The sequence below is a fragment of the Centroberyx affinis genome, unplaced genomic scaffold (genome assembly GCF_046629955.1).
Source record: "Centroberyx affinis isolate AG114_WGS23_722 - 3 ecotype Tasmania unplaced genomic scaffold, CSIRO-AGI_Caff_v1 ptg004786l_1, whole genome shotgun sequence".
In the NCBI taxonomy this organism is placed as follows: domain Eukaryota; kingdom Metazoa; phylum Chordata; class Actinopteri; order Beryciformes; family Berycidae; genus Centroberyx; species Centroberyx affinis.
Genome location: NW_027282324.1, coordinates 143,801 through 167,645, shown reverse-complemented (window position 1 = coordinate 167,645; position 23,845 = coordinate 143,801). Strand labels below are relative to the sequence as shown.

Sequence of the window (23,845 nt, the reverse complement as noted above, 5' to 3'; positions counted from 1 at the left end):
TGCTAAAATCAGCCAGACAGATGGGTCACATAATGAGGAATGGAGGAGAAAGTTAGATTTTATCTGTGAAACACAATGTGTCCCCGAACACAGGGGAGGCAGCCGGGCCTGTCTGTCAGCTAATGGCAGAGTGAATGATCCCTGGCCATAGCGCTGCTCCCCTGCCATTACCTAGATGATATTTCTCCACTGCTAAATGTCACATCAATATTCACCGCCGGCTAATTAATCTCAGCTCCCATGGAACTTGGTGACATCTCACATCCGGTTAGAATACAGATGGCTCCGCGGCCGGACCTTTGCTCTTAATGCTCCTAGCACTCATACGGCTCAGTTCAAATACTGTGAAGCCTCATGCATCCTTCCATGTTACATTTTTTAAAGGGTTTTCACCAACAAGCGGCGCAGCTTGACTTTTATTCAATTGCGGTCAGAGGGTGCTTCAAGGAGAGGAGGAAAGGGGAAGGGTTTGCACAGGACGTTCTGCAGGAGGATTTAAGTCGACCCGATGTGGAGCTGTGTGCTGGAGGCGAGCAGTAGCGTGAGCGTCAGGGTGGTGACATGAGGTGAACGGGTGATTACTCAAGACAAACAAGGTCAAATCTCTTGGTCTCTCTGCGTTTGTCTCTCCTGTTGCTATAAGGTTGAGCCCCGGTCGAATAAAAGGCTTATGTCAGTGACGGGCCAGGACTGGATGTCCTAACTCATGGCAACAGTCTAAGTCAACAGTCTAAGTCAGTTCATGTCATCAGATCATGGGGATGTTAGGGCTGGGCGATACTCACAAAATCAAATATCACAATATTTTAGACCTCGATAGTCAGTAATAAGTAATATGGATATGATGAGCAGGTAAAGCCAATCACTGTTCATTTTACTCAGGCTAATAAGTTCAGAAAATTGTATCACTTTAGTGTAACACAGCCTTTAAGACCAGGAAGAAGTAACAAGTAACAAGTTATTTCACAATATAACGATAACCAAAATCCCAGACGATATCTAGACTCATATCACAATATCGATATTATACAATATATCGCCCAGCCCTAGGGGATATTAGTCTAATTAGTTTTGATTTTCACAACACCATGGATAACTTTTCTAGAAGAACTTGAGCTCTGGTACAAATAGACCTATTATTGTGTGTGTGTGTGTGTGTGTGTGTGTGTGTGTGTGTGTGTATGTGTGTGTGTGTGCATGCGTTTATGCAAGTTTAAACCACAAGTCACCCTGCTTGAGTTATCTAAGCTTGAATATCATATAAGACAATGAAGTCCTGATGTAGTCTAATGCAAAGGGGTTTGGTTTCCCTGTACATACTGTACTGTGGAGGCACCTCCCCAGAGGTCTATATTATACAAAGGCTTTTAGCTATTTAAATCGTGACATTGAGGAGTTTGAAACTATTTTAGGCCTCCAGTGACTCAGTTTCTTCCTGCAGTAAAACTTTGTTGCTAAGCAATATTAGTCAAAACTGTGGAAATGTATTCATTGTCTAGCAAATGTCTATCTAGTGAACTTACTGAACATCAGAAAGAATAAGCAACATCGGGATGGCATCGTTATGTGGTTTTATTATACAAGAATGAGGCACAGCTCAGTACTTACCCGTCCTACATAGACCAGCAGCCTGGCGTTGAGAGGGCTCTCATCAGGACTCAGCCAGAACTCAGAGTTATCATCAGACGAGACCGAGAACTGGAAATCACCTGGAGGGAAAAACATGATCAAAGTCTGTGTGTGTGTCTGTGTGTGTGTGTGTGTGAGCAGATATGTATGACTGTATGCATCTTGAGAGTTTGGATTCAGAGATAGGACGAATCCTCATAAAAATCTGCACCCTTGATCTGTCCGCCCAAACCAGGGGGGTCAGAGATGACACTGACATCAAAGTTTAACTGCAATTGCATTTCCACTCCACATTAAACAACTAGGTAAATGGAAATTAACACTTGTGGAGTAGTTAGATAATGTACGTTAGCTAGGAGCATCAAAAGTGGATAGTCAGGATACTTAACCTCTGTTTTGAAAAGTAAGACGTGCATAACACTTCGTAACAACATGATTTGCCATCTTTATAAAGGATAATGTGAGGGGGAACAGGGAAGTGGTGTGTGTGTGGCAACATATGTTTTGCAAGGGAAAGAGTAATCCTACTCATACTCCTGTGAGATGCATTTTAATACCAGATGTAAATGTGACATGGTTAAATCTAGACATAATTCAGAGATGAGGTGTAAAGGGACCCTATGTGTGTATCTGACTACATCCAGATTCATGAGGAAGCAGTGGCCTTTTTATTGATACACTAAAAGCCTAGGGCAAGCATTAAGGTCATGTGACTTTTTCTAGCCTCTCTAATCCGTAGAACTACCAAGTTTACTAGCTGAAAAAGTGTTTGCTGTGAGGCAAACTTAGCTAATTCACCACTCAATCAATGCAAAATAGCTTCTAAATGTTTCTGAGTGGCAGTGTGAGGTGAAGAGTACTTGTTAGTGTACTTGTTGAGATCCTGGATACTGAAGAGAGTCTGACCTTTGAGCCCTCAGCTGGAGAGAGCCTTAGCGGCCACGCAAGCAACACGAGAGGCCAAAATGAATGTTAATCTAATTAATAACTTCATATTCTGCAATTTGTCTAAGGGCACTCATGCGTTAAGGCTTTTCAGTTACCATGGCAACTGTGGTCGGGGTAGGGGAGTAAGGGTGCTGCAATAAGATTTAGCTATAAGGTCTCAGGCACTAGGCTTTAATAAAAAATATGAATATCCACCATATTAGTGGCTCTAGAGCACTTGGATTAAGGGGGCTACGGAAACTGTCTACTCCACCGAAGGACACTTGCTCCAGGGCCCCGAGCCTCTGGGGAGGGACTGACTAATATGATGAGCTAGTTACCATCTCTGTAAGGGTGAAGGAAGCCAAATATTCTCAGGCCATAGTTCTTCCACTTAGGAGCCACTGCCAGCTTCTTCACTATGGTTCTTGTCTGCAATAGAAAAATACACAGAAATGTAACGTGGATCACACTGAAAGAACAGAACACAGATACAAGTAGAAAAAGCTTTAATAGACAATTTTCTATGTGAATAATGTGAGTGAATGGTACTGCAGTATCAATATTGCCTGGGTCCAGACCTTTGAATCTGCCCACTCCACCGAGTTGACTGATTCTGGTCTGGCATCGTTACATGAAACAGCGGTTTCTCCCGGTTGAAAAAGTGATCGGTCCAATGAGCGCCGGGGGGGGACTAACGATTAGCCAATCAGCGCCACGGGCGGGACTAACGCCGTTGACAAGCTGTTGTCAAGCTGTGTGCCGGAACCAAGGAGGAGTAATAACAACAATGGCGACCGCTATAGACAAGATAGACGCTGCTATCGAGGCTGTTCTAAATCGATTAAAAGTCGTCGTACTTTGTTTTTACTTCGCTCCGTGTTGTCAAAGATACTCTATACTTTCTGAACCGCCTCTGGTGTTGTCATGGCTACGCATCAGTGTCGACTTGAAATGACGTTAGATTCAGGCGGATACGTTGGTCTCTAGTGATTGGTTAGGGAAAATCGAATCCCCCTCCCCCACGGAAATGGGTTAGAGTGGAGGCAATGTCAGACTGAAGATGGAAATGGAGTGTAACGAGTTGACAATTCTGTCTGATATCAGGCAAGTGTCAATACATTCATAACAAATACAAAAGTAGTAGTAGAAAGACAGTCAGTCACTGATGCTCTATAATACTCACATGTGGGTAGAGGGGGAAGTGCAGGTTCTTTCTGAGTTGGGCGACAGAGGAGCCACACCAGTCCTCAAACACATGCAGGTTGGCCTGGCCCTTATACTGCCAACACACACACACACACACACACACACACACACAGAGGAAAGAGGTTAGTGCATACAGCAGTGTCCCCCATGCCATTAAATAGGCAGGGTGTGCTTCACTACTCCAGCTGCAGGAGCTGCCACACTGCCTGAAAGCTTTTCATTAGCATTGGTCTCAGCAGATAGTTTTTGGGCTGGATAGTTTATGAAAAGAATTCTATAAAGCTTCAAATGAAAGTTGTACAGAGGCATCCTAAGTGTGTTGTGACCTCAGACTGTCTCGTCCTCAGCGTCCTGGAAAAAGAGAGTGTGACAGTGAGCTAAGGAGGAGTGTAAGGGGAGTGTGAACTGAGCATGTCTGGAGCAGTTTGTCAGAGCTCATCCCGAGCCCACAGTCTGACATTTGTCTGAATTACACAGGGAAAACACAGGACACAGCAAGGACAGATGGTGAAACTGCGCTGCCCTGGGGGATAGTTTCAACACACACACACACACACACACACACACACACACACACACACACACATACATATACACACACACACACAGGTGCGCTCACTCACCAGAAGATAGGACTCTCCCATGAATTGTGTCAAACATAGGCAGCTTTGGAAGCGGAATGTTTTGCAGTCACACACACTGAAGCAAAGTGCTAACAGCAAGGCATAAGTATGTGTCACCAAACAGGGGCGTACACAATCTCACACACACACACACACACACACACACACACAGGGGATGGTGTAATTTCCCCTGTATATGGTAAACATGCAAAAATCTTATTGTTACACCCCAGTCACAAAGCGTGGCCTAAGGGCAAACAGTAGAGGGTAGAAATGCAACTGCGCATACAGATGCATGGTCACACACACACACACACACACACACACACACACACACACAGAGAGCAACCAAATGTCACGCCTTGGGAGGTTGTCATACACACTGATTGCGTTTCGTCTCAGTAATTTAATGACCTTTGAACTATAAGTTGTCATAGAGGATGATTAACCAAGTGTACCAAAACGCTCAAACACATCTGAAGCGTGACAGCAGGCCTGGCAGGCCGCTTCTATAATGCAGTGACAGATATTTAGAACATCACAGGGAACTTCAGCAGAAAGCTGGCCCTCACAAAATGACTATGAAACAGCGCTATGAGGTTCCCCAGTTGGATCAAAGCAAAAGCAGATTTCGCTACTTTGACCCCGTTTCATTTGATGTAGAAAGCCGTTCAGTGTCGGAGAGTGGCTGCTAGTTCACATAGTCACATGTGTGAACTGTCACATCAATCAATCAAGAGGGCGATACCCGACTCGGTGACCCGTGACACAAACAAAAACACGCGCAGCCACAAATATCGTTGTCCTTTCATCCCAGGGATTACAGGGGTGAGAGAGGAAAGCCTTTCAGGGCCCAGTGAACATCTCTCTGCCTGCTACCCGCATCCACGTCTACACTTAAGGAGATGGATGTTGATGGAGGGTGTCATGTTCCATCAGCATCACACAGACATTCTAACAGATGGCCTGACCTGAAGGGGTCCTTCTCATTTCTATACCGGCGCCGTACGGTCAGCTAAGCGCCCCACACACTGACAGCAGCACAGCAATTAAGCCTCATGAATTAACCATGAGGAATTTGTTGTCTAAAACATGTCAGTCCAATGCTTTAGGACGAACTGATTGTAATTCCGGTCAATGCGAGACAGCGTTTTTTTTTTGTGCGGTTAGGTGTTTTTCTTTTGTTACGTCTCTAAGCGCTCATGCAAAATGAGTGCACAAATTGAAAAAGTTAGAGAACGGGGAGGAAAGGGAACGGCGGGGTTGACAGAATGAAATTGGTAAAAAAATAAGAGGAGTCAGAAAGGTAAAGGAGGAAGACTGATGATGAAAAGGGAGTGGCAGAAAGAGAGGGGGAGGAGGCATAGGGAGGTTAGAGGGATTTAGCAGACGGCACTAGTCCCTGTGTAAATATGCCTTATGTAAAGCTTTTAATAGATTTCCTGTGGGTTTTAAAAGCAAACCTTTTTTGGCCTTGCCCCCCCCAAGGCCCCCTCCCACCCTCCTCACCCCTCCCCTTGTCAAATAGGAATAAGCGGGTAGCTTTAAAAGTCTCTAATTATACACACACATATCCCTGTGCAGCCCTGGAGAGGCCACAGTCTGCTGGCTGAGGGGGGGTGCTCCAGTATAATTGGCTTTATTTTGGGGGTGACAGTGCTGTGTGAGTGGTCTGTCTGTCTGTACTCTGGCTGTAACTGGATGTGATGGGGCAAGAAAGAAGTTTCTCTGTAATTCTCCTTCCCCCTCCCTAACTTAATCTTACCCCCCACTCCTTCCCTTTGCCTCCCTCACTCTGCCAAATTCCCTCTGCATCTCTCCTATTATGTCATTTGGCTTTCTCCCGATAAGTGCTACTTCTGCCTCCCCTCCCTCAAAGCCTTCAGTCTCACTATCCCTAATGTTGTCCCCCCTCCTCTCTCTCTCTGTCTCTTTCTCCCCCTTTCCCTCTGACCTCTCCATTTCCCTCTCTCTCCCTCTCTATCCTTCCATCTCTGTCTGTGTGCTGCCAAATGCTGTCTATTTCTCTTCTCCGTGTCTTTAGTTTCCCTGAGCTCAGCTGTCGGCTGTCAGTTCCCAGTGCTGCCTCTCTCTATCTCTTTTGCTTTCTTCCTCTCTCTCGCTCCCTGTTTCTGGGCGTGTGATAAAGTGACACTCTCATTAACAGAGTTTGTATAGAGATGGCAGCGAGCGTGTGCGTGCGTGCGTGTGCTTTTCTGTGCATGTGTGTGTGTGTGTGTGTGTGGAGGGAGAAGGGCTGTGCTGTGGTGGTGTGTGTCTTTCCGAATGACAGCTTTTTTAGAGCTTGCCAGCTCCCATTCGCATTCAGTAATTGGCTGAAGAGGAGAAAGAATCACTACCCATGCCTGCCTCCCTTTCCCTTTTGTCGTCCTCTATTCCTTAGTCCAGAGACAGAGACAGAGTGCTGTGCTGTCCTGTCACCATGGACAAGTAGTCTAATCCACTGAGAGGATGGCTCACGAAACAATAGTAGCCAGGATCAAAGCAGCACAGCCAGACAGCACCGACCTGACCAGCCTGTACTTGCACGCACTCTGCCAAATATACCGCCAGCAGGGAGGACTTGGGGCGCAGTGGGACGAGACGAGCCCAAAGAAAACTAGCTCTGTCAGTCAATGACATGGGGTTTTACTCTCCATGGTAGGCTGACTGGAGGTAGCTTGTCCCACTTAGCTGGGGCGGAGTAATTCTGTGGTACGGTGAGATGATTATCATGGACACAAAGTGGCTCTCTGTTGGCCTACTTCCCGGGAGCCCCAGCCAAAGGCAGGGAGGAGTTGGACTAGCTGCTTCTGCCAGAAGATGCAAGCAAATCTTGCCTCTTTTACGATCTATTTTCACCTAGCAGGAACATAGGGCCATTACATTAACTCCCAGAGTTATCAAACTGCTAACATTTATTAGTACCACAGTCACAGGGCAAAACACTTCATACAGCTCATAGACAATACTATACAGTTACATAAAAAACTGACACTACTGGCTGTCCCATTCACATATTTTGATGAAATTGCACAATTCATTTAACCAAATGTAAAGAATGTGTCAATGCCAGTAATTTTATAGTTGCATCCACATCAAATATAACTTTATATAATTTAAGACTTTTCCAGGACCTGAGGATACTCTGTACACAGTAAAATAATTTCCATCTTTTTCTCATATCAGTCTCTCTATAGAGTAAGCGTCCCTTTGTCCTTCCCTGTCTCTCTCTGTCTTCATCTCCACCTCCATCCACCTCTTCCTTCCCCTCATCGCACACCAGGGGTCGTCCCAAAGACCATCCTATATATAGCTTTAAGCCACTGCTTTGCTGCAACGGAGAACATAGATCTCTGACTGCAGTCAAATAAGAGGGGAGGAGAGGGGGACGGAGAAAACAGGGAGTTTATGGCATCTGTTGAATATGAGGAGCGAGGAAAGAAAGGAGAAAAGAAAGAAAGAATGCAAGGGAATGGACGGACGGCAAGGTGGCTGAGCCAGAAAACAACTGATCGATAAAGCGGATAGCTCATCCTAAGAGGCCACAACACACACACACACACACTATTACTGAAATGCCTATCTCTCTCAGACCACACAACGTTAACTCCTCATACCCACATAGTGCTTTCTGTGAGCTTGTCTTGGCAAATCTCTGTCTCCTCTCCTCTCCTCTCCTCTCCAACATCTCCTCTCCCCCCTCCATCTGGACGCGCTATCAACCCAGGCACAGATCAGACTCTCTCTTTTCTCCTCCTCTCCTCCGGGAGCCTGTCTCCCTTTCTAGGAAATCTGGTGGAGCCTTCTGCGTTCCTGCTGGCAGCCTGGCGCTGACAAATGGCCGCCCGGCGCACCCACTGACGAGCAGCCGCACCGACTGACACTGTAAATCCCCCTTTGGATAAGAAATCCAAAGACACGATGTTCCTGGCAAAAGGCGCGTCGGGGGGATATATGACGCCGCGCGGCTCACTCCCCCGAGGCATATGGGAGAGATGGCATTAAAGCGCACTGTTTGAGTGATACCTCATAACTTTGGACCGCGCTGCCACCTTGAACTGTACGTGTTGAATGAATAATCACAAGGTTACACGCCTGTTATTCCCGCTGTGGTGCTTTGCCGGAGACTGTGTTATTGCTTGAACACACGCTGCCATTTTATGAAATCTCTTGCTGATTTTATCGAGGGCGCTTCGATAGACTTTCGCCTCCCCGTCTCCTACCTGCTCTGCCGATAACTGATGTTAAGTACTGAAAGAAAGGAGGAAAGAGTGAGAAAGTGGGGTAGGTAGGTGAGAGAGAGAGAGAGGGAGAGGGAGGGAGGTTCTCACAGGTACAGAGATGTGAAAGACGAGATCATACGGAGAGAGATAATGAGAACTCATTTCACTCGGAGGAGAGCAGCAAAAAGTGGAGGACAAGGTTCGTATGATCTAGACTGTAGCTTCATCAACTCTAATGAGGGTTTGTATAATCCGCCATCTGTCTTACAATTACATGTCTTCTGTCATGCTCAGGCTATAACATGAGATGGATATGGCTGGAGCGGGTATGTCTGACTGAGGCAGAGCAGAGAGGGAGAAGAGGGGAATTTTTCCATCTCCGTCACCACAAGCTGTCTGTCATTCCACCAACTCCTAATGAGAGACCGCTATGGGAACGAGAAATCACATTCCCGCCTCCTGTTTGTCTGCCTGCTTGTTTAAAAGACGCCGGATAGACAGATGGAAGAGAGAAACACTGAAGGAATAGTGAGGAGAGACAAAGAAATATTGCGCCTCTTCTTCTGTGTCCTCCCCCAGTCTAGTCACTCTCTCACATGTTGCTGTGGGATGTGGGGAGGAACGGAGGGGGAGAGAGTGAGCGAGAGAGAGAGAGTGAGAGAGAGTGAGAGTGAGGGAGAGAGAGCTCTCACTCCTCCTCCTCCTTCTCCACGTCCTCCTCCAGTCTTGTCACTCCATGTATCTTTGTGTGAGGAGCCAGCTGTGACGCCTGCTCCCGCCTGAGTCCCATGTCTCTGTTGTGCCACAATAACTTCCTCACTTCCTTCTTGAGTGGTAAATAATAGGCTGTCCAAACCTGCAATACCCCCAATACACACACACACACACACACACACAGATGCAGACACACTTCCTTCATCTACAGATCTAAAGCGTTCAAACTTTTTTTTTTTTTTTTACATGAATCAGACCCAGACATTTGAGTCAGTCAACCATCAGCTTGCACTCCATCTATCCACATCCTCCCAAAGCCAAATGCCGCTCTATTTGAAACCAAGCTTAACGCATTCTAAGTACCTGCATAGCACCATAACCTATTTATGATACATATTTGATTCATGTTACATCTGTGCTCTCTGTGGCATAGATAGTGGAACACTGCTCCAATTTAACATTGGAGAATATCAAAAAAGTTCCCCTGACTAATTTGATCTGAATTCCTACAAAGAATAAAGTGGCACTAATCCCGCTTACCATCACTTTCTTTCTACTTCTTCTTTCTACTAAATATAATTGCTCATTATGCTGAAATTCTCTCTGGATCCATGTCAGCTTTGCCGCAAATGACTGTTTATCCCTTCATACTTGGCTGTCCTCTACTCTCAAAATGTGGGCCAGCGATCTCTCTGATCTCCGTCCCGCATCAGCGTCCTTGACATGCCCCTGTCCTAACCGGACATGTCCACTCTACATCTGTATGCCTGCGCTAATCCCCAGTCACCTCTGTCTGAGCTGACCCTCGTGTCATCGTTAGTGGCAGAAAACAAACCTGCTGCAACCAACGCAGGTCAGAATCACTTTAGAGTACTTTAGAGTTTATCTATCTATCTATCTATCTATCTATCTATCTATCTATCTGTGTGTGTGTGTGTGCATGCATGTGAATAGATACAGTCTGCATCAGTACATTTCACATGTGCATAATAGTATGTGTGCATGTGGCTGGTGGGTACGCTTCTGCATGCCGGTGTCTGTTTGACCTCTGCCAGTCTGTGGCAGCTGGCATATGGCACCACTCCACCTCAGTGTGGCTGCATCTCTGCCTCTGACAGTGCCAGCTCAGTGGCCCCTTAGACCTCTGCCATCTTGGCTGGGCACCAGGGAGCCAAGTTAGTGTTGGTAATGAGGACAGATAGCTAGCGAAGACAGCAGAGGAAGAGGTGCTATGCTGTGATCCGCGGTTTCTGACAGACTTGGCTCGGGCTCCACATCGCCGGGTCGGGTTAGGATTCGTGGACGGAGATTAGAGAGCGAGTCATTTTTGAGGATATGAGTTTAAGGCGATGTCTAAAATGCATGATAACAGAAATATGCTAGAGGTGGAGTAGATTCAAAGAAACTAAAGTGGCATGTTGCTTTATGAGTGGGTTGGAAATGATTCAAAGAAATTAAATGGCATGTTGACTTCCACAAGTTAGCTTTGATGCTAGTCACGCCTAATGCAAAATGTAGTTGGTGTGCATGCTGCAAAATTTATTTCCCCATTGAGGCTGCTTCAGTTTTCCAATCCAAACCATAAATAAGAAATTATGTTTGGTCAATGAATTCCTGTACATGTCTCAGAGCGCAAAAACACATAGTCTTAACAGAGTTTGCACATATAAAATGATAAAGCACAGAAGGAACAGAAAAACCGAGGGGTTCATAAAAATGTGGTTTTGTGAACAGCCTTGAAATTCATTTACATTTTGTGCAATCACAGTCCAGATTCAGATTGCTAGCTTGGCTGAATTCCTAGTTTGGCTTTATCATGTCATATGTGACTTCTCATCCTCTAAGTAGTACCACGTTGAATTATGCCAAAAAGCTTCATCCACATTTAGATTCAGGCCCTTCAATATTCATGCAACAGATGTTTCTAGGCCAGATGGCATGTGAAAATGAGATATCATTCACATGTGACAACATGCATAGCCACAATGCCAATACTTGGTGAAAATATGCATTACAATTCCTTGTTTTGGAAAATTTAGTTGCGGGTATTAAAAACAAAGTAAGAAAAATACTATCAGGTTGTATGTTTTCTGCTTTTTGGCTTTTAGCATAGCATATCTGAATATGCTTCACAATGCTTTTTTATGCATTTATTCATTTGAACAGACTGATTTGGTCTTTCGAGGACAACAGTGTTTGATGTGTGCGGGTGTATAGCCGTAGTTCTTCCTAGAGTGGGACTTTGCATCGTCTTGCTGAGCACAAGGGTAAAGGCAAAGGCAGAATAACTCAAGACTGGCTCACCCAGGGGAGTCTGAGTGGAATATCATACTGTAATATTATCAGGCCTTTACTGTATTCAACACTCCTGTGATGCTGCTTACTGCAGAAGATTACATTTATAATACTTTGCGTAGGAGGCGTGAAGACAAACGCTAGAAAGACAAGGACGGTATGCTCGCATTCAAATTGATCTTCATGGAAGCAACTTATGCAGTAGTGATTTTCTATTATCCTTCTCAACATGTGTATGAACTAGCCTGTTACACTCTCTGCAGTTCGCCCTAGAACTACTGTACTACTGTTCAGTAGAGATGCTTAAATTTTACCCCAGGTAGAGAATGACTAATAAATCATACTTTGCAGATTAATCTTGCAGACACACACACACACACACACACACACACACACACACAGAGTCATTGTTTAATTAAACTCTGCTGAGCAGGTTACAAATCTAGAGCCGCTTCCCTTATCACGAATCCGCTGCTTAATTGCCCTGTCTTCTGCTCCCATTGTTACAGTGTGTGTGTAAACTACATCAGTAAGTGAGCTGAAAAATTAGAATGAATCACATCAACTTGTAATCTGCAGGTCATAGGTGCCTTTAAATACAAGCCACTAATGGTCTTAGATGAAATATTATTATCCGCACGCGTTAATTTATCATCATAACCGGAAGGCACATTTTTACTCCTCAACAACTAATATGAGAGAATGACTGAATCTCTGCGACCTCAAATATCAAACTTCTCCTTAAAAGGACAACTGACAGAGAGGAGAAGCAGGGCATCTGCACCTAAATTATATTCCACAAAAAGCTTATGCTGGCACTCAATTTCCAAGCCTATGATGAAGGGCCTTTAATAAAACCATTTTCACAAAGGTTAATTACTGATGAATGTTTGGTGCACGTGTGAGTGGCCTTGCCAGGTTGAAGCGATGAATCACACACACAGCTAAGCAACTGAAGGACTTCAACAAAATAATATTGATGTTTCGCTCTCCCCCGCCTTCCGAGAGAGGGAAGGAGAAAATGTTGGCAGCAAGGGAAACGGGAAAAACTGAAGGAAGAGCGCAAAGGCGGGTGAGGTAAAGGAAGTAACATTGAGGTGAAAAATGGAAAGGAAAGGAAAGGAAAGGAAAGGAAAGGAAAGGAAAGGAAAGGAAAGGAAAGGAAAGGAATAACTTGGTGTCTTACCTCAGGTTTCCATGGCAATTTCTTGTGCCGCTGGCTGAGGAACTTGCGGATGTGGGTGTGGTCTCTGCCATCAGCCCCTCCTGTGATTGGCTCATCCTCCTTCAAAAAGGCGGGCAGAGAGAAAAAAACATCACAGTTAATTCCTGTCAAATAGCAAAAAACGATCAAAGAAGAGAATCTGATGTAAGGAAAAGGGGAATGTGCAGCAGTTTTCACTCTCAAAGCTAGAGACAAAGCTAAAGAATGGAAGTTATCCGACCATCCATCCATCCATCTATCCATCCATCCATCCCACAGACTGAGCCAGCAGTACCATGGCCCTTCTCCATAAGATACATAATTGATAAATCAGATAACATTATTAGCTAAAACCACAAGCCTCTTTTATTCATGGAAGCCTTTAGCAGCAAAAACTGTAAACTGTATATTATGCATGGCTGCAAAGACACATCTGGATGGCTGGCTGCTCGTGTGTGTGTGTGTGTGTGTGTCTCATATACACTTGGGGGGGAGCTGAGGTGCTTTGAGGTGCATGCACACACTCACACACACACACACACTCACACACACATATCGTGAAAGAGCAGGCCAAGGAAACCAAGGGTTATTTGCCCAGAGGGCTACAATTAAGACCCTGTGGAATCTCCTCTTCACCATTCATCCCTAATCCAGCGTTTGACTCGCCAAAGCCCTAATCTCCAACATACTCCAACCATCCACTCTGCCGGCCAAGATCTCATCCCCCGGGAGTCTGAACTCTCCCCCTGATCAGGGATTTAGCCCGGCGCCCCGGCCAGAACACTGTGGGGCTCTTTCTCTGCGGCCCGCTAAGAGCCATGTTAATGTTAATGCCGCGGCGTGGCCGGGAGGACAGAGCGGAGAAGAGCGTGAGTTCTCGGCCAGCTGTAAGGAGATAAAAGGCTGCCGGGCTCCCAGAGGAGGCACTGAATCACAGAGCTGTTAAATGAGTGGCAAAGCGTCCTCCATTTAGCGGCGATGTCAGAGAGAGGGTGCATCTCCTCCGAGACGAGCCGGAGAGGTTTTCAGCACCCCTGAAAAGAGCAAGGCGCTTTCGTCAAGCAGGCGCCACTGTTTGGAAGAGAATCGGAGGGGGGGAAAAAAGAGAGATTTTGAGAGTGGAAGGAGCAAAGAGATGGAGCTGTCGGATGCCAAACCTTTGATTACTTTTTTAACTTCCAAGGGAGAGAGATGAAGGATGGCAGGGAGGTAATGACGAAGAAATGTGACAACAGGCTCCTCTCCTGTCTGCCACCGAAGGAATGCAAAGTGCCTGTGCATGCCCGTAGATGCAAGCAGTCACACTCTCAGTCGCTAACTCTCTCTCTTTCACACACACGCGCACACACACACACACACACACACTCACACTCTCAGAAAGTCACACAAAGATCTACTCAGTGAAGGACAAAACAACATTCACATCTCATCAGCAGGTGTCTCATAATATACAAAGACAGTAACATTGGAATAAAAGTGATTAATTAAGTCAGTAGGAACCAGACAGAGAGGTGAGAGAAATAACGTTTGAACTCTTACATGTGAAAATGATATGCATTTAATTTTCTTTTTCATTTTAACAGTATAAAACATTATGAACAAAGCCCTTATGAACAAAGTATTTATTTGTTCAATATGCAATTCTACAATATAAAAGAAAATCACACTTAATTTCCATCAAAACTATCAGATTCAAGAACTTATAACTAGATAAATAATTTAATAGCTTCAATTTTAAATATTTAGAACTGTGTCAACAATACTTCATATTTAGACGCATTTCCAGAATATCAAGTGCCAGTAAAGTTTCTATGCATTTATGTAAAATGTAGTTTAACTTTAAAAAAAAAAAAGCTATTTTTGTCACCATTTTTTCCTAGCAGTCAGACACGGTACAGCTCTCTTGCCTCAGGTTAACACTGTGTACTATTAAGTGCTGCATTAGGTTTGAGGTGTTGCAGGACTGGCAGTTAATACAGTATATTGCACTGCGTGCAAGGTCTGGCAAAACACCACCAGTCCTTGGACTGTTTCTATGACATTGTGCACTTAATTCTAGCAAGTCAGATTTATTTATATAGCCCTTCATCACAAGCAAGGGCTCAGCAACCACACCATCCACAATCCAAGGGCTTTACATACCACATCATATACTATCATATACATACCACCAGGAGGAAACCCACACAAACACGGGGAGAACATGCAAACTCCACACAAAGGACCAGGTGAAGGTGTAGTGACTGGTGGGCGAGTTTGTTTTTCCTGCCAGTGACAAGTAGTTACCTAACGAGCCAATCAGCAGTCATTTTTGGTTTTAGAATGGGCATAGTGATTGGATGAAAGACAATGTAATATTAACCATTTTTAACATATTTTGGTAGTCCATAGTACCAATGTGATTTGATCGGTGCGGTAAAAGCTCTAGTTTTATGTGAGGTCCTTGGTGTCCTTGTTGTTTCAGTAATGTTGCAGTACAAATTCAAGTACATCTACTTTGTGATTAGTGATGAGTGATCGCTATCCAAAGAGAAGATGTTATAGGCGTCCACCCTGAAAGACCCCTCTCTAAATCACTGGGTCGAGTTTGGGCTATAATTCACACCGACACCACTTTCCTAAAGCGCTGCCTCAGCTCCGTCCAACTCAAAGTCTGCTTATCGATGCAATAGTAAAAGGTGCAGTTAAGCTCATTGACCTGAGGTTGCACTACATCCTTCATCAGCTATATCTCATCTTCCTCGCCAGCGTGTATTGACTTAACACTCTTCGGTATTATAGGGCTAAATGTTGTCATTATTTACTGTAGGCTACAAATACCGGCTACACTTTGCGTGACTCATTATTTCTGATGTAGACTGTCTAACTTATGAGCGTATCTATATTATCCTGGCGCTTGGCCCAGTGCTTGTGTTATTATGTTTCACTGATAATTAAAGTTGATGCTAAGGGGCCTGTCAGATGGCCTTATGTATTAAACATCACATCGAGGCAAACAGGGAATATCAATCAGGCAGATGAGACTGCTTATTTATCATATGTTTACACTGCCATTTACCTTGTTGACTTCCAGTCACATAGCCTGATAAATGATATATAAGAATGTGTGCATTTGTTTGTTACAAGAGGAATGCATCAGAGAGTCAGACAGAAAGAGAGGGAGAGAGTAATTATTAATCATAGCTAAACTAAGTTGTTTCTAATTCACGAGTGAACATGAAGGAAAGAGTTGTTCATCTCAAAAGGATTGATCGATTGATCCGCTGTCTGATCTGTGAGCTTTTATCATTGATCTTTCTATACACCCACCCCGTCGCACACCCCGCAGCAGTGGGTCCTAACCTCTCAATTGTGTGATGTGTTTGTGGGTAAACCGGCCTTGCAGACTCGCCACGTTCACAGAGCACTATTCAAACGGACGACCTTGCTGATCCTAGCCCAGGGAAACAGCTGGAGCCAGCGCCCTGGAATACCAATGAGCTTAATTAATCTCCCTCATTAAACACAAACAAGCACCAGTCTGAGAGAGGGAGGAGAGAGAGAGAGAGAGAGAGGGGAAGGGGGGAACAAGCAGAGTGCTGGGGCTCATTTCTCAAATCTCTTCTGCCCCCCTCGCCCTCCCCGGCCCCATAACCCCTGTGAACGAGCTCAGCCCAGACAGCTCCCATAAGTCCACAAATCATATTTTCATTTCCCTGCGACCCGCAACGTGAAAGTTAATAACCGGAGTGGAATAATTGCATTATTCTCCATTTTTCATTCATGTTAAGCGCCACTGAGATCTACAGTATGTTAATTATTCCTACCGTAATAGGAAAACAGACGGTCGCCGTATTTCATCCTATACTCTCGCTCCATGCAGAGTGGCTTCTCGTCACTGGATGTGTCCTCGTATTAATACAAATGGCTGGAGGCCAAGATACCTGGATAAAGTTAACTGTAGCAATCACTAATCGCACTGATTCATTACCTGAAAGAAATGCCGTGTCTCTGCTCTCATCTGCGCTTATGCTCATTTCGCTTACAGTTGCTAATTCTGCTACTGTATAACGTTACAGATACTGAGATACCACATATTGTGCGTCAGCCACTGTCGGATGAGAATATTACACAGTCATGAACCAGACATTCACAATCTATGTGACAAGATGTGACACAGCTCTGTCTCAGAGTCTATTTAACTGTCACACCGTTTCTGATGCATAAGCTGAAAGATATCTACTGAGTGCAGAGGGAAGGGGAGAGACAAGGAGAGAGAGAGAGAGAGAGAGAGAGAGAGAGAGAGAGAGAGAGAGAGCGAGAGAGGGGGGACACAAAAAATGGTAGGATAGGAGGTGGTGAGATTACAAGAGACAGAGATGAACAGGGACAAAGAGAGAAAGAGAGATAGGGTGACCAATGGAGCAACAAAGAAAAATAGAGCAGCAGAGAGAAGATCTTTGATAGGTAGTGCACACAGTGTGTTGTTCCAGTGTAGCCCCACAAATCCCTGTGGCAAGGCATCTGTCCGAAGCTACTGCATACTGTCAGACTCCCTCTCCCACTGCTTTTTACAGAACAGACCAAACACACCAGTGTCCACTGGGTCTCTGAGCAGCAACGCACGCCTCTGTGAAGTATTACACACTCCGGCTCTGTCTGTGAAGTGACTGCAGCTGCAGAAGATTTCAATTTGCTGGATATATCATATAGGAAATACTGTTTCTCTATGGCACAGTTATGGGAAAATTATTAGGTAATTCTTTTGCGATATCTTGGATCCGTCTTTTTCTTCTCAGAAATGATGCTTCTATAGGAATAAACATTGCTTTAGCCAAAGCTAGGTTTATTCAAATAAAGAGAGTTACAACTGAAGCCTTGGCAAGACCTCATGGCCACAGCTGGGTAATTCCATTGTCTCTTTGGGTCTACTGCTCAAATCATATTTAACACTACACTCGACATAGTACTCTGCTTTATTAGATAATGCATATACTCTATAAGAGCAGTGCCGGGCACTCTGCCATCAACCACTCCACTCAATGAAGAAGCCTGCAGCACATGCCAGCATACTGTGCAGTATGTGGTCCTCAACATACCCAAGGTTAACTCCACAGTTGCCTTTAACTGAAGAAATAAGAAAATGTAAGAATCTGACAAATGCAATGATTCAGCTCAAATGACAAAGTGTAGGTACACCGCATTCATTTGGCAAAATGTTGCATAAGGCTGATATTAATACAGTGATCGCTATCATTTGAGTGCTTCAGAATAATTGCGAGGGAGATACAATAATGGAAAAAGAAATAGGACTGAAGACTCTACCAAAAACTGTGACAAAAGAGAAGATGAAAAGTAATTGTGCAAGGAAAGGAACATTGCAGCAATTCATGAGTCTCTTTTGGTAACAGGGAAAGCAATGCAAGCCAAAATGAGGAAACTCATTATGATTTTCAAAATGCTCTGAGAATGAGAGAGAGAGAAGGGGGTGGGGGTGGGTCTTAGTGGTAGGAAAAATGAGGAAAAAGATGGAGATTATGTTACTCACATTTATTTCTCTAGTTAATACTTTAGAAGACCAATCACGCCTCATTCAAGATAGGGAGGCAGAGAATTACTGAATTACCTTCACAAGAGCCTTGTGGGGATTCAAAAGGATGTTTATGTGAGTCCTTGGCCACGGTTATAGAAGAGTGTGCACTACAAGGCCCACAGTGGTTATAGGAAATGTCTTCAGTGTGACCCATAAGCACCTGGTCTTTCACTAAACCACACTTACCAACACACTCACCATGGCAACTGAAGACTTGCCAACACAAACGTATGAAAATAGCCCTTGAATTAAGTTGCATGTTAGCTCAGTTAAAACAAATTCGTTTTTTTGTGACATGCTGTCAATTTGATCAAACTGGCATCAGTGTGTGTGTGTGTCTGTCTGTCTGTATGTCTGTCTGTGTTTGCTTCAAAGTATATCTTCTCTTCGGTGGCTACAAGAACCTTTTCTCACATGCGCTCCACTCACTGAACAATCCAATCTATTGTAAAAGCCTTCCTCTTCATTTAAAAGAGGCTGACCACTAAACGCTGATGAGAATGCAATGGGAGAGAGAGAGAGAGAGAGAGAGAGAGAGATGTGGAGAGGCTGAACCATACTACTCTTTTTCATTCATCCTCCTCTTATTCATCCCTTTCTCTTTCATCCACGTGTCCTTCACTATAGAGCTGAAGGATGGCTCAAACTATTTTGTCTTCCCTCACTATCAGTCAAGTTAATGCTCCTCTTACCAAAAGACTTGGGATGCAGTAAAATAGTACTTGCTATGATATCACAAGCATTCACAAATTCACACAACCAGAAACATGTCCTGCACCCATTCAAAGTCTATGCAGGTAAATTGAGAAATTAGTCACTATAAAGCAACTTTCTATAATCTGAGATAATTTGGTGAATTTGAAAACAGTTGCCATTGTTTTGGAAAGGAGGAAAAGTTGGCCACAGATTAACCTTTGCTCAACGTTGCCAATCACTTGCTAGCATTTGTCCAACCTATGACTGCAACAAAACTGGCAGCTCGGAAAGCATTATAGATAACTGATATCTCAGTTATCTGACTGCAATATGTTGAAGTGGCTGCTCATGGTCTTAGCTAATGAATGGGATTGTCGAGGGAACCAGCTCAGTGATCCTGGATCAGCGCTCATACACTGAGAGCCTGGATAAATCTGCGCCTGATCTCGCAATCAGGCGTTCAAGTCTATTTCAGTAGGAACGCAGCTTTGGGAGCCGCAGTACCTTCACATCCAAATCCCTATTCCATTTAACAAAGTGGCTGGCATTGCCGAGTAGAAAACCAGCCCGAGTGTATTCCGTTAAACTATTGCAGAACAAATCCCAGCCAAGAGAAAGAAGGAGTGCAACTAATTTTGTCTCTCTGCTTGCATTATTCATGTAAGAAATTACATGTCGGTCAATGGAACAACGGAAGAAAGGTTGAGCGAGGAAGGGGGGAGAAAAATGGAACATAAATAAGGGACGGCTGCAGTCGATAATAGGAGTGATAGAGTCAGTGGCTCCAATTCATTGGTCGGAAGATTAATGGGGCAGAGATGAGTGCGGCGGGGAGACAATCAAACACAAAAAAGAAGAAGAGGAGGAGCGAGGGAGGGAAGGGGGGAGATGGACGGATGGGTAGTGCAAAAACTGCAGGCAGTCGAGAGAAAAAAGGGAGAGGAATTACTACGCTGCGTGAGTAGTTATAGGCCATTGATTTTAATGTGATGATGATGAGTATGTTTGGGCATGTGTGTGTGTGTGTGTGTGTGTGAACAGACACAATGCCAGTACGTACAAGCGGCAGGTATCAGTGATGGAGCGGTGTGGATGTGAGAGAGAGTGTGTATGTGTGTGTGTGTGTGTGTTATTGATTTAGGGCCTTGGACGAGGTGCTAGGATTTCTGTCATACTAGAGTCCAGGTCAATACAGCAAGCATGTTAGGACACTGGCTGTGAGGAGCGACGCAACCTCTCCGGAGATCGATAGCGGTCTGAGGAGCTTTATCTGTGTTCTAACTGTTGGCCACTCTTGTCTCAGGCCTTCTCGTTTCAAATCATAACTCATCTGGTAACTTTACAGGACTCAATATTGCCATTTCTTACAAATTTGTTATAGATTTCACGTTGACAGCGCCCTCTGAAACCTCTAAGTGTGCAGAGGGCAGGAACAGATTTTATTGCGTTGATGACATTCTTTACATCTGTACATTCAAACACATGATGGAACATTATGCTGCACTCACTGGTTACCATATCTTGTGCTGGCAATGCATCTGCTTCATACCCCCCCCCCCCAAAAAAAAAATGTGCTGGTTCAGGACAGGATTTTGCATTAGGTTGGGAGGTGGAGAGAGAGAGCAGCAAAGCCTAAGCCCTCTTTTTGACAGCTTGTAATCTTTACACAGAAATTAAAATCGTTTGAGAGGTGCTTCAGTACAGCCTTAGGCTAAATACTCTGCCTAAAGACGGCTAAAGGTGCCTTTATCATTATAAATGCAATGTAAGTAGAGCTCGTACAAGATGGGATACAGAGTGGGATCAGTGGAAGAGGAGAAGTAGTTGGAAAGGGACAGACAGCAAGACAGAGAAAGTAAAGAGAGCAAGCCGGCATCTGAGTTGGAATCTAGCCTCGTTTCTACAATCTCAGACAAAAAAGGGACAGTTGTACCTTTTGTCAGCGGGGTGGTACTTGTACGACGCGCTACCTTTTTTTCTGACAGTGTAATTTGTTTAGGGGGGGAAAGAAAGAAAGAAAGAACAGAGGTTTGTCATCAGCATTAGGCTTGGGTAGTCTGTCCAGTCTGATTACTGCTGATGGGGTGTGACACGGGGCAGCTGGTGGAGAGAACAGGCAAACAGTCAGCTGTCAATCATCCCTGACCTGTTTGGTGCTCATTATGGCCTCATCAACACCGAGCCTGCTGGAGAGAAGATGAGGCGGACTCAGACAAAGATGGACACGCAGCTAGACACGCCATACACAAAGACACCCAGACACACAATACAGATGCACACACTTCCAGTACACAACCATACTCACATTCACATGCATATACATAATGACACAAGTAGGTGAAGCAGGCTCTTTTCTGTAGGAGGCCCTGTGGATGTGCACAGTAAAGGTGCTTTTCTGCCTTCGATGCTTTCCCTGTCCTCATGTATGCCTCTGTGTGATGAGAGTTTGTGTGTGTGTGTGTGTGTGTGTGTGCATTTCTGTGTGTCTGTGTGATGGATGGCAGGCAAAAAGTGTACCACAACCCCCAAAAACCGAGGCAAAAACCTCAGCACATCTGGCAGTGGGACCTCAGAGCGTAAATGTCAGATATTAAGCTACTCCCTCCTCCCACGCCAGATCCCTCAGCTCCGCTGGTCTAAAACCAAGGATTTAACATGGAGGAACCCCCCTTCCCTGCCCAACAATCCACAAACACACACACACACACACACAGACTCACTCACTCGCACTGCTTGCCATGTAATCATGTATCTAGTTAGTGGAAGCGAATACATTAAAATGCTGAGTAAATTATGAATGAAATATAGGCCAGGAGAGGGAGAAGTTTAATTACAGCAAATACTAAGAACTGTTGTGAAGCCTTTAGGCTGAAAGTGACCTTTCATAACCTCTACTCTAATAAAAAATGAATAGGAATTCACATGCATCGCTCCATCCCTCTCCCGCTCCCTCTCTCTCTCACACACAAACACAAACAAAGACAACTTCCAAACACAGATCTGTGAATATACTTACACCAACACATATCTAAATATACCTACACACATTTCATTTTCAGGGTTCAATATCTCAGTCTCTGATTCCTTCCTCCTCATTCTCTCATCCTCATCTCAGCAATCAAGCAACAGATGAGCATGAAAAAACATTGGCAGCTGGACTCAAAGCCCTGGAATTATAACCAGCTAAAAATACAGATACGCTCGCACACACTCACTGTGTGTGTGTGCGTGTGTGTGTGTGTGTGTGTGTGTGTGTGTGTGCGTGTGTTTGTGTGTGTGTGTATGTGTGTGTGTCTGTATGCCATAGCTTGTTAGTGTGTGTAATTGCCTGTACGACAACATTTGTGAGTCTTTTTGTGAGTGTAATGGCTTCATAGATGAGTTTTTGTTTATGTATATCTGAATAGAATATAATTAGATAGGACAGGACAGAGTAGAATAGAATAGAATAGAATAGCTTACAGAGTAGAGAATATAGTAGTAAAATAAGAACCCAAGCTCCAGTCTCTGTCAGTGTATCATCTTTTGACCCTACACACACACACACACTTCATTATACTAAACCTGGCTTCAGGGGAACCTGTTGGGATCAATAAGCTAGCAGCAAGACCCCTAAGAGGTGGTCCCATCCTCATTATCTCTGACAGTAAATAGAGACAACAGAGAGAAGACCCCAACTGGTATGGGAGAGATTGTACTGAGATTAGCTACGCTTACAATCAATACTTACACCTTCTTATCGTACCCCTACTGAATAAATACACAGAATAACAACAGTGCTCTCATACTGGAGGTCTGCCTTCTCATACAGGTCGGTTTCCCACTCTGACCATGTTAAGAAACGGTGCTTTGCACAGTAGGAGCTGCAAAACAAGCCCCAACAAGGTGAATCAAGACCTTGACACAAAGCGGAGATGCAGTTCGCTTACACAGCTACTCCAAGACATTAATTATTTGACATGACTTATACAGTAGATTTAAAAGTATTTTATCACTAAATCTAAAGTAATTTACAAGCATCTGCAACCATAGCAACGCAAACAAATCCAGTAAGATTGACATAACCTCTAACTAGCCTCTAACTAGTAATCAAATCTTTCTTGTTTCTTTATAAGTTGAAAGTAATCATGAAAAATCATCCATGTTTTAACCTAGGCTAGCCAAGTGTTTGTCTGCAGTAATCAATATGTGACGTCTTTCTGGCACAAGGTGTCAAATATGAAATCGACCAGACTTTGTGACTGCAAAGTGATTTGATGACATGTGAAGCAGCGGTCTGCTATGTGAAGCAGTGGTCTGTCATTTAGAGATAACAGACCTCAGAATGCGTTTACTGGCCAATCAAAATTGAGTATTCAACAAAACCATGAAGGCTAAATGCAAAAAATGTGTTTACATGCACACCTACAGTGGGCACTTCTAGATCTTACAGCAAACAAGAGATATTGACTGTGTATTGTATGTTGCGGCACATCTGACCTGGAGTATCTTTGATATGTAGCTTCCCTGCTGCTGCCCCATCACTACTACTGACATTTCTGCTGACCAATGCTCCCCAGCTCTCTATCCATTTTTTGTATTTTCTTCCCTCCATCCCTCTTCCTTGGGCAACTTGCCAGCTCTCTCTCTCTCTCTCCTCCTTTCCACTGAGAGAGGCTGTTAATTCAGTATGACCTAACTTCCTTCTCTCAGAGTCCAGAAAATGAAAAAAAACATGAAAGCTTCAAACAAACCGGCTCCTCCTTAACTA

The 23,845-nt window shown here is 44.3% G+C and overlaps 1 protein-coding gene across 1 annotated transcript in view; it reads right to left on the bottom strand.

Annotated features, from left to right (window-relative positions):
- The window catches only part of b4galnt4a (beta-1,4-N-acetyl-galactosaminyl transferase 4a), a 125,611-nt gene that overhangs the window by 41,429 nt on the left and 60,337 nt on the right, over positions 1-23,845 (bottom strand). The window contains exons 3-6 of the mRNA XM_071545171.1: positions 12,810-12,908; positions 3,743-3,838; positions 2,898-2,988; positions 1,609-1,709 (exon numbers count right to left, since the gene is read on the bottom strand). Of these exons, the coding sequence (XP_071401272.1) occupies positions 1,609-1,709; positions 2,898-2,988; positions 3,743-3,838; positions 12,810-12,908 (387 nt within the window). The remainder of the gene's footprint in view (positions 1-1,608; positions 1,710-2,897; positions 2,989-3,742; positions 3,839-12,809; positions 12,909-23,845) is intronic.